This window comes from Pteropus alecto, unplaced genomic scaffold (assembly GCF_000325575.1).
Source record: "Pteropus alecto unplaced genomic scaffold, ASM32557v1 scaffold13, whole genome shotgun sequence".
Taxonomy (NCBI): Eukaryota; Metazoa; Chordata; class Mammalia; order Chiroptera; family Pteropodidae; genus Pteropus; species Pteropus alecto.
Genome location: NW_006434373.1, coordinates 11,798,484 through 11,810,500, shown reverse-complemented (window position 1 = coordinate 11,810,500; position 12,017 = coordinate 11,798,484). Strand labels below are relative to the sequence as shown.

Below are 12,017 nucleotides of genomic sequence, written 5' to 3'. Positions count from 1 at the left end.
ACATATATATATACATACATGGTACAAAATTTAAAAGGTCCAAAAAAGTGTACAGTGAAAGGCAAGTCTTAAGTCCGTCTCACTCCTGAGTTTGGGCTGGTTGCCTCAGCCGAGCCAGCTCTCCTACCAGTTACCTCTTCGTCCTTCCAGAGAGGTTCTGTGTGTGTGTTCATAAGAATATCTGTGTGTGTGTGTGTGTATGTGTGTGTGTGTGTGTCAATTTATTGAGTATGATATTTAACTTTGACCTGTTTAAGTGTATAAAGTTTTTAGTGAACTTACAGTTGTGTGATCATTGCCGTAACCTACTTTCCGAACATTCCTGTCATCCTCCAAAAGGTCTCCATCTCTGGGCCCTTCGCTGTCACTCCCAGGTCCTGTCCCTAGCCCCAGGCGGCCATTTTCTGTCTATGGGTTTGACTTTTCTGGATATTTCATACAAGTAGGATCCTATGCTGTGTAGTCTTCCACATCTGGTTGCTTTCACTTAGCGAAATGTTTTTGAGATGCCTCCATGTTGTCACGTGATTGGGCTTTTCATTTCTTTTTGTTGATGAATATGGATATACCACATTTGGTTATCCATTCATCATTTGATGAACATTCGGATTATTTCCACTTGTTGACTATTTTTAGCTATGAACGTCTGCATAAATACAAGTCTTCACGTGGGCATAAGTTTTCATCTGTCTTAGGGGCGATACCTAGGAATAGAATCACTGAGTCATTAGGAGAACCCAGTTGCTGGGTTGTATGCTAAATTTATGCTAAAATTTTGAAGATATTACCACCAGTATGTTTACCAAAGTGTCTACCATTTTATGTTCCCACCAGCCACCAGCAGTGTATGAGAATTCCAGCCTTTTCACATTCTCTGTAACACTTGTTACTGTTCATTTTAGGAGGTGTGAAATATTATCTCATCGCGGATGTGCTTTGCATTTCCTGATGACTAAAGATGTTGAACATCTTTTCATGTGCTCATTAACCATTTGTATATCTTTGGAGATTTAAATTCTCTTTACTATCAGTTTTAAAAGGTGCTAACAGTTAACTTACAGTGCCTCTCACCTCCTTTCCCTGACAGATTTTTAGTTCTGTTATTTATACATTGTCAGGAGTTACATTCTGTAGCTATTATAATTATTTTAGTTTTCCTCTTACAGTATAAATGTATTTAAAGTTTACCAATAATTGTTTTTCATTGTTTCGCACTTTTGCCTCTTGTTTTTCTTAAGTTTATCCACTGGAAGAGCTTGGGTAACATTTTTCTGAGTTCTTGACTATTTAAAATATTTGGCTATTTGAATAAAAATTCGGCTGGGTTTAAAGTTTTGATTCCTCTTTTATTTCTTTGAGGACATTTTGGGCATTTAAGCATTGAATGTAGCTGTGGACAAGTCTGAACTTTTATCCCCTCATATTTTTTTTTGAACTTTTTGCCTAAATGCCCAGATGATTCCTTAATTTTTGAAGATCAGCGATGACACAAGAAATATGTTGATGTTCATCATTTTATGTTATTTCTGGGATATGATATGTTCATTTATCATGGAGAATTGTCTTTTATTTCTGGAATATTATCCAGAATCATACCTTAAAATATGTTTCCTGTTCCATTATTTAATTTTTTTTCTTCAAGGACACCAGTTGTGAGTGTGTTGGATCTCTTCTGTTTGTCTTTCCATGATTATAATTTTTCCGTTTTTAAATCTTTTGCTTACTTTTCAGTCTTTCCCCTCGGAACCCTCATATTTTCACCAGTGCATATTTCCTTTTAGTTGCTTCCATTTCGGTGATTGTTTTAGTCTGTTTGGGCTGCTATAATAAAGTACCATAAACAAGAGAAATTATAAACAAGAGAAATTTATTTCTCACAGTTCTGGTAGCCAGGAAATCTGAGATGAGGGGCCAGTGGATTCGATGTCTAGAAAGATGGCTGTCTTTGCAATGTGTCCTCACATTGTGAAAGGGACAAGAGAATTCTCTGAGGTCTCTTTTATAAGGGCACAGATCCCATTCACGAGGACTCCAGTGTCACCATCTAATTACTTTCCAAAGACCCCACCTCCTCATACCATCACATTGGGGTCTAAGTTTCAACATACAGATTTGGAGGGGACACAAATGTTCATTCCATAGCATGAGGTCAGCCCTCATACTGTATTTCCTTCTCATGTTTTCCCAGAGCTTCCCTGAACTCTTGTAAATCCTCTTTTGTTTTTGTTTATAGAATCGATTATTTCATTACTTTGTTAATTTATGACAGTATGTTTGGGCAAAATTTTGATCCTTTGCATGAAACATTTCTTTGGTGAGTGTTTTTCATCTGTCATTCATTTTCATTTTTCTTCTTGCAGCATTTTTGTAAAGCTCCCTTTTTTTGTTATTAGGTGAGTTCCTTATGAAGTAGGTGTTTGAAGGAGCTTCGAGTGAGCCAGGATATAGACCACATCCCATGCTAACTGGAATTCTTGTGACCTGAGGGGGGGTGGTGGGGTGTGTGTGTGTGTGTGTGTGTGTGTGTGTGTGTGTGTAATCCTTTCAACGTTTTTCTTTGCTCGCTGAGACTGGTAGTGTTGCCAGTGCTGTGTCTTTTTCACCTTGCCTCAGCAATGGACTTTCCCACAAATATGACTTGGCTATGTGGTTTCTCATTCAAGTCCACTTTTAGTACTTCGTGGGATTTCCCACCTCACTGCATCCAGGGAAGTTCTTAGTGCTAACCTGCACATCTGGTCTCCTTTGTACCCAGAAAGCTGTCGCTGGATTTGTTGCTAAAGATATTCTGCTTGTTTGGGAGTGTGGCTCTGCAGGCTTGGGCAGCCTCTTGAAGCATTTTCCTTCTCCTCTGTCTGACCTTCACTACAGTTTGTCAGCTGGTCACATTTTGTGGTGCAGAGCTGCAGATGTGTTCTCACATGTTTCCTCAGGGCTGGATTTGCATTTGTGTGTGTTCCTTATTGCTTTTGGGTGAATTCCTAGAGGAAGTCTTTAAGCTAGGATACTGTGACAAGACAACTCAAGTTTTTTATCTTTTCTCTACCAGTTAAAATTTGTATTACTTTTTGTTGTAGTTGCTATCTCCTTTTAACTAACTTTTCAGATAATTCTAAAGCATAAAATAATTTTACAAACAGCTTTTTATTTTTAGGTTGGAATGGTCATGTTAGTATAATGTATCACAAGGAAAATACTAATTTTTTTAACTATTCCTTAAGGAAACCATAAGTCAGAGGAAGTTATGGAGATAAAGTTGGAATAGAGTATGGCTTGTTATTTATAAACAGGAGGCTTTTAGGTTTGTTAAACTTGTTCACCTAAAGGCTGTGTTGTATTACTGGGCTCACCAGTTTTGATATCAAGCATCAATTGTGGTTACCCATTTATGACTTGCCAGCGTTGCTCAGATATTCCCCTGACATTCTTAGGATGCTCAGCTCAGAACTCTTGGCTGGATTTATATCGGAATTAAACAGTACTTTCCATGTACAGCAACAGTCTGCATGCAAGTATGAAAACAAAAAGAAAGTGTGACATACTTTGTTTAAACATTAACATCCAGAAGTAGAAATAATATAGGCATGAGGTCATTCAGAAACTAAAGAAAAAGGAAGTTAAGGTACCACGCTTTTATGAATCACTAACTCAATTTGATTTTTAAATGCCAAGGTGCTAAAAATTGATCTTGGACTGGAGGGAGAGAAAGGATTCAGCTTAGGGGATGAGCCTTTTGCTTGGGTAGGACAAAAAGAAATGCATTTGTAGGGAGAGGCCCTAGCACCTTTGAGACTGTGCGACATGGGAGAATAGGCCCTTCAATCAGCTCCCCGGATGGGCATCAGAGCCACAGCCACATCCACGTTTCCCTGACTCAGCAGTAGGAGACAGAGTGGCCAGGCCCAGCATCAATGTCCAAGGGCCTGTCCACCCTGATGAAGTACAGAGCAGAGAAGTCAGGATTAGAGGCAAGATGCTTTGAACACAGGGGAAGAGATCAACACTGAAGTAGGGAAAAGCATAAGGAGGAGGCTGGGAATGGGGAAGGCAACTGGACTGATGTCATATTTTTCTCTGGAGGTTGCATTTATTTTTAACCATGAGACAATGAACAGAACACGTAGCGGGGAAGTAATTTTGCCTGGATTGTGAAGATTATATTTTAAACACAACTGACTTCATAGTTAAACGTATACAGCCAGATTTGATTCATTGAACAAATATCGATGATCTCTTTTTCACTTTGGTTTAAGGCACTGTTCTAGGCATTATGTATGAACGATCTAGTCACTCGCATCTCTCGAAACTCAGATGAATCAAGCAAAGCACAGATCACACAACCAAACAGATGAGAATTAGGTCCTTTGTTGTTGTTGCTGTATTTTATTGAATTATGTTCTTTAAAAAAAAAAAAAAAAAACTTATTTGGGGCAGAAATTAGAAAGGTACTTGTGTAACAGACCTGTGAAATCACAGATGGGCATTTAAGAAAAAGGAGCCGTTCTCAGACAGGCCGGTCCTTAACTAGCATTGCCTGGTCATAGAACCCCAGTCTTAAAAGATTGCATAAGAACAAATAATCATCTCTTAGAGGCTTTGGTGGAAAGTTGGGAAAGTGTGTGTGGGAGAAATAATAAGTAAATACTGTTTCCTAGGTGGCCATTAAACCCCTTTCCTGCCTGATCAAAGGACACGTCTTTTTAGTCCAGGGTGGTTTGAGTCAGCAACCCAGATTATTGAGGTGACGCCAGAGTTTCTTATCTGCTGTTCAGGGCCAGCCCTCGTGTCACAGGAGGAATGTTAGAGGTTTTGCTAAGAGGAAGGGAGGTGTTTTCATGTGGAATTTTGTGGGAAACTTCCGGGAACCTGACTTTCCGGGAGAAAGATGAGCATGAGTTGTACAAGAACCTACAAAATAAGGTTATAAACCGAATAGTTTTTCCTGAAGAAATGAGATGAAAGGTGACTTGTTTTCAAATGTGTGAGTAAGACACAGCCCTTAGCTCTGTATTTCACACCACAGGTGACCCCCTGGTGCCCCTTCCATGGCTCTCTTTGTCACCAAGTGTCACTGGGTCATTCTTTCCATGTCTCTTTCCCATCTTCTTCATTGACTCTCTTATGAGTTTGCTAGAACTGGTAAAACAAAGTACTACAGACTAGGTATCTTAACAGAAATTTATTTTCTCACAGTTCTGGAGGCTAGAAGTCTCAGATCAAGGTGTCAGCAGGTTTGATTTCTCCTGAGGCCTCTCTCCTTGGCTTGTACATGGCTGTCTTCTCACTGTGTCCTCACATAGTCTTTCCTCTGTGTTCGCATATCCCTGGTGTCTCTGTACAAATTTCCTTGAAAGGATAACAGTCAGATTGGATTACAGCCTATCTTAATGGCCTTATTTTAATTGAATCGCCTCTTTTAAGACTCTCCAAACTCAGTCACGGTGTGAGATGCTGGGGGTTATGGCTTCAACATAAATTTGGGAATGGGAGAACACAATTCAACACGTAACAAACCTCATGACTGGGCACGTTTATTCTTTTTGCCTTTTTGGCTTCATATCCCCCACTTTCATTTATTCTCATCTTGGTTTTCACTTGCATAGCGAGATGGACTCTGAACCCATAGCCCATATCCAGCTCCACCTCCCCCACAGCCTGCTGGATGTCCTTTTATAACCCTAGTGTCCCCAAACTCACACCTTCCCCTCCACATCCTCCCTTCTGCTCTGATTTAAGACTTTCTGACCGTTATTATACTTTTATTTCCTTAGTAGCTAACCATTTACAACATCGGGTTAGTTTTTCCACTAAAGTAAGTGGTTTTTAAAAATTTTATTAATTTTATTGGGTGACGTTGGTTAATAAAATTACATAGATTTCAAGCATACAGTTCAGTAATACATCATCTATATACTGCGTTGCGTGTTCACCACCCAAAGTCGAGTCTTCCGTCACCCTGTATTTGACACCCTTTACCCCCTTCTGTTTCCCTCTGGTAACCACCATATTATTGTATGTGTTTGAGATTTTGTCTGTATGTCTTTTCTGTTTGTTAATTTCAGTTTTTTTTATATCCCATTTATAAGTGAAATATTATGGGTCTTGACTTTTTCCCTCTGACTTATTTAACTTAGCGTGATATTCTCAAGATCGATCCATGTTGTTGCAAATGGCAGTATTTCATCTTTTTTAATGTCCGAGTAGTATTCCACTGTGTGTATGTAGCACATCATCTTTATCAAGTCATCTGTCAAAGGACACTTTGGTTGTTTTCATGTCTTGGGCGCCGTGAATAATGCTGCAGTGGGAGGAGTATTTGCAAATAACACCTCCAATGAGGAGTTAATATCCAAAATATAGAAAGAACTCATGTAACTCACCAACAAAAAACAGTCCAGTTGAAAAACAGGCAGAGGACCTGAACACACACTTCTCCAGGAAGACGTACAGATGGCCTGCAGATAGATGAAAAGATCCCCAACTTCATTAGCTATTAGGGAGATGCAAATCAAAACCACAATGAGATACCACCTTACACCTGTTAGAATAGCTGTTATCAAGAAGACAATAAGTGTTGGAGAAAAAGGAAGCCTCTTATATTGCTGGTGGGAATGCACATTGGTACAGCAGCTATGGAAGACAGTATGGAGGGTCCTCAAACAATTAAGAGTTGAGTTACCATATGAGCCAGCAATCCCCCTTCTGGGTATCTAACCAAAAAAATTTGAAAACATTTATTTGTAAAGATATATATACGCCTAAGTTCATTGCAGAAAAAGTGGGTTTTATAACTTCACCCTTTCATTTCCATTGTCACTTTCCAAGTTATGTAAAGCACAAATTGTTGCAATAGCTTTGGAACTGGATGCCATCCCGTCTCTTTTGGCAGTCCATAGTATATATCATCTTCAGATTAATTTTTCTAAGATTCTAATTTTTTTGTATCATTATCCTTACTCGACTGGCTCCCTATCTCCTATAGAGTGTAAAGACCATATTTCTCAGCCAGGCATATAAGGTCCTTTAAAGTCCGATTCTAGCCTATTTTCCAAATGCATCTTTAACTCGTCAACATAAATTCTCACCCTTCTTCCCAGATACCATCTTATTTCTGTCCCATGGCTTCGTTGGTACTTTCGGCATTTCTGGAATGCCTTCTGTGTATTTTTGTCTCCTTCCAAGTATTATCCAATGTCTGAGACTAAATCGAGTTCCCACCTTCTCCATGACGGAAGCCCTCCTCCCTCTTTTTAACCAACCATTTCATCTTGCACTGAAATCTCATTTCTTTGTGCTCTGATGACACATAATATATCGGCCATAGTACAAATGTACTGGCTGATTGGTCTAGTCATCAAGCAGCCATTACTGAACTCTCTTCTGTGCCAGCCATTGTGTCCAGGTAGGTGCTGAGGTTCAAGGAACATTCTAGACTTGGTTTCTACTTCAGGGTTATCATGATGTCATGGAGGAGGTAAACAGGCAAAGGCAGGTGGGATTGACCCCCATGCTGAGGTTTGACAGGGTCATGAGCAAAGGGAAGAGTAGCACCTGAGCTTTGCCCAGGTGTCGGGGTTGAGACATTTGATCTGAGTTTGAAAGCAGTGGTAGATGTTTCCAGGTGGAGACGGAGTGCAGAGCATTCGACCAGACAGAACCACACATGTGGAGACCTGGACCAAGACAGAGGCAGGAGGAGGACAGTGGGAACTGGGGTGTGGTATGAGAAAAGTGACCTATTTGGAGAGGAAAGATGGTTATGTTTTGTTTTTAGGAAAATAACTGTTGATACTGTAATATGTAGAATGGTTTGGGGAAATGGAGATAACTCATGAGGTGAAGCGGGGGGTGGTGGTTCTTGTCGTAGAAGCAAGTGGAAGGTACCAAGAGAAAAGACCCTACCTTATGTCGCTTGTGTGAGTGTATGTTTAGTTCCCTCAAGCAGATTATACGCTTGGGAGCCACAAAGTACGTTTTATCTATCTTTATAATACTCACATTATTTAGTATGTTAATGTGTCCATAAATGTAATTAACGGATGCCAGTGATATGGCTTAAGCACTGTTCATTATCTTTCTGCCAGACTTGAAATGTGTAAAAAATAGTGTTTGGCTCATTGTAGACACTGAATAATATATTGAGCACTACTGAATCTATAGTATGAATGATGAAGACCTGACTGTAAAGCTAGAAAAAGGATAAAATATGTAAAAATATGCATAAGAATAAAATATGCACAAATATTTGCATACCTTGAGTGACTAAAGGTGACATTGCTAGTGAGTGAACTGAAGCCTCACCCTGTGATTCCTGTGCAGATGGTGGAGAGCCCGGTGTGGTTCAGGGACGTTCCCACGACGGAGGGTAGAAGACAACAAATGTTACTTAGGTGGTTTAAATGAGTCTCCTCTTCTGATGTATTTTTCTTTGTCACTGCTTCCTGCAGATATTCTATAATCTGCCTTCATCATGGGAGAAATAGAGCAAAGGCCAACTCCAGGATCACGACTGGGGGCCCAGGAGAATTCGGGGATCAGTACCTTGGAACATGGACAGAAGCCGCCCCCAACTCCTTCAGGAAAACTCATGTCCATCAAAATCCAGATGCTGGATGACACCCAGGAGGCATTTGAAGTTCCAGTAAGTTGGGGATGTATCCATAAACTCAAGTGTGTGGGCAGCCTTTGGCATAGGGAGGTTCATCTCATTCATGTTTCAGTGACACGAGGTGGCAGGAAGAGGGGTCTGTGTTTTCTGCACCTCTGCACCCCGTAGTTCTCCTCTGATTTGGTTTGGAGCTATCCAGTTTTTAGATTTATGCATGAACTGCCTATATAGTGATATCAGAGGGCACATCACTTGAATTTTATTGTAACTTTCCATATACAAATATGTATGTATGTGCATTTGTATGATATATATTCTAATCGGAGGGAATTGTGGTCTTATGGCTGGATCTCAGTTTCATTTGCTTATCACAGTCAGTTCTCTGCATCTGTGTGCATGTGTGCCACTTCTCGAAGGTACTGGCAAGAAAAATCCTCAGAAAATCATCAAAGATTTGTACGGGTGTTCTCATATCAGGAGAGAAGTTGATGACCATGTTTGTGGGTGGGGAGCGGGAGTGTAGAAAAAGCCTGATCCAAACCCACAGTGAGGCAGCCCTAGGATTGAAGAGGCTCATCGTCCCTGGGGCCTAGGGGGAAAAAAGGGATGTCTGGGAGCCAAGCAGAGAAGAGGGAACTTTTCCATGGGTTGGAGCCCTACACCCCATGATTCTGTTTTCCTCAGAGCCCCTCCCTCATCTTTCTCCCCATCCTCCTCAAAGAACTCCTGCTAGAGGAATTCTGCACCAATATGCGCAGATGGAGGATTTCTCGCTTCCTAGACAGGGAGAGTCAGATATGTGTGTCTGGCTCTCTAGAACTGACTGTACTTTCCTTAAGAATCATTATCCCTTATCATGGATTAGCGTCTATAGAATTCTTAGCACATTTTGGATTTAGTTTTCCGTGTTCTGTCTTGGGTACTAAACACCGCATCTAACATTGTGGGGGGAAAAAATAATTCGAATTTCGAACAGCCAACTTAGAAACAAACTTTGGGAATATAACCTGTTTTTAAAGTGGAGACTATCCATCTGTTTTTCTGATTGGCTAGAACGGCTGAAATTTAAGTTGGCATTAATGCCTATACCCCATCATTTAATTGTTTATGTGATATGATTCACTAAATTATATTCATTTCAAAGAATATTGTTCAGAGTGTGAATTATCATTAAGTGAAAGATAAACTCCAGAATAGCTGTGTTTAAAGCCACCAATTTATTGCACATTGCAAACAATTTTTGTATCTTTCTAATTTTCTTGTTATGGAATTCATATCTATCAAGGCCTTGGGAACATCTTCATATTTTGGTGAACAAAGCTGTTGTTGATCTGCTGAAATTGTAAAAATTGAGCACACCTGCTAGCCTGTTTGAATTAGAACTTTTGGAACTTGTCGTCGTCCTGTCCACCCCACTCCCCACCCTGGAATTTTTTTCTTCACTGCCAGACTGGTTTGGTGAGGTATTTAGTTTTAGTATTTCAGGGTTTTGTTTGTTTGTTTGTTTTTTACTGTTAAGGACTTCTGAGCCCAAGTCTCTAGCAAACACATTAAGTAGTGTTCCCATTATGTGGTTTGGACTGGGAGCTATCAAATGCTGCTGCTGTGTGCACAAACTACAGGAAGCATTGTACGGTATTCAGTTGCAGTTCTTCAGTTTCCCTAAACCAAAGACCATCAAATCTCTGTTCCTAGCTACTATTTAGGAACAGTAGAGGAGCGCTCTGCCTAATAGGAGTAGAAATACATTTTCATCTTTTTAAATTATTTTACTTGATGATTTCTGTTGTCCGTGCTTTGTATTTGTAACTCCTCTGCCTGGAAAGAACCATCCTCATCCTCCTCTACCCCACAAGCTCCTATGCATCCTTAAAGGCCCTGTCAGTTTTACCCAGATGCTAAGTCCTTGAGGCAGTGGCTGGGGCTTTTTCTTCCGTTCTTCAGACCTTTGCCCTTACATCTATCATATCCCTGTTAGGGTGGAGTCAGACTGGGTTCAAATTCCAGCTTCTCGTACTTCACTGATCACCTTGAACAAGGTACTTAATCACTGTATCTATTTTCTCCCCTGTACAATGAGGCTGATAATAAACCCTACCTCATTTTATGAGAATAAAAAAGAGCTGATACAAATAAAGTGTTTGGCGCAAATCTTGGCATATACTAAGAGCTTAATACAGTATAATTAGTGGTATTGATGTCCATTTGCCCTCTCACTGCAAGGACCTTGTCTCATCTCTAGTAGCGAGCACAGCATCTGACATATAGTAGATGCTTGTTAAATGTTTGCTGATTGAATGTTAGAATGAATTTATTTGTAAGAATATTTAATGTCACTATTAGTTTTTCACATGTCTCATCCATTCATATTTTATTTTTATTTTTCTAGTTTGGTAAGAATGTTCCTTCTCAACCAATGGGCAACAGATGTTTTCTATAACTGCCTGTAGAAAGGCACATAATCAGCATTTTTATTGACTAAGCTGATTCTAAATTGCTACCTTGTGCTCTGTAAGAACAGAAACAGCCAGGCCTTCATGCAGCTGGAAGGCATCAGGCCGGTCATGGTGACTCAGTCTCTGTACTCAGGATTGGAGCAGAGTGACACAGGATTGAAGAGACCCAGGTCCCCATGACTGTTTGAAAACCTTGCTCCAAAACTTTCTGCTGTGAATTCATTAAGGCCAAGGGTCTGACTCCCGGAAGTGTCCCCCTCACCCACACGTGATCCCTCCTTTGATTGGGTGTCCAAGAGAGTGAATTCTCTTTGCTCACTCACATTTGTCACGCAGATGAGCAGGGCACGTAGCCAGAAGTCATTACAGTTTCCCTTTAGAAACATTCTTCTCTGAATCATGTCTTGCTTTGGGGATTGAATTTCCTGGGCCTTATTACTTTTGTTGTAGAGCATGGATGCAGGCAAAGTCATCATTGTAAATGCAAATTCTTTAAACACTTCTTGGCATGGATAACCAAACCATACTCTCTATGGTTGCCTCCATCACTATTTATATCCTTTAAAAAAATTATTTAAGAGTTTAACCTTTTGAAAGGCCTCGGCAGTGAGCATCAGACTTTTCCACTCTGTCAGTTCCACCACTGCCTTTGCTCTTGAACTTGGAGTCTTTTTAGGTATTTCCTCTGCAGAGTTGGAAGTCGAAAGAAATTTATAGTAAATTCTTAGTTTTATCATCTTTATGTGGAAAATACTGTGCAAATAAGCCTCACCCTGTGGTTTATAATATACAGCTTACTCTTCCAAATAGAGGTTATAAAACCAACCAACTCTTTTGGAACTAAAAGGGTTAATGACACCCTTCCACTCCTGTGCCAGTATCATCTCTTCGTAAGGTCCCTGAGAAGGTTTTATGTGTCTTGTCCTCATGATCCCACTGGTAAACACACACTG

At 40.2% G+C, this 12,017-nt stretch overlaps 1 protein-coding gene across 1 annotated transcript in view; it reads left to right on the top strand.

Annotated features, from left to right (window-relative positions):
- Nucleotides 1–12,017, top strand: part of FARP1 (FERM, ARH/RhoGEF and pleckstrin domain protein 1) — a 225,755-nt gene that overhangs the window by 3,698 nt on the left and 210,040 nt on the right. The window contains exon 2 of the mRNA XM_015587343.2: nucleotides 8,448–8,641. Within this exon, the coding sequence (XP_015442829.1) occupies nucleotides 8,471–8,641 (171 nt within the window). The 5' untranslated portion in view covers nucleotides 8,448–8,470. The remainder of the gene's footprint in view (nucleotides 1–8,447; nucleotides 8,642–12,017) is intronic.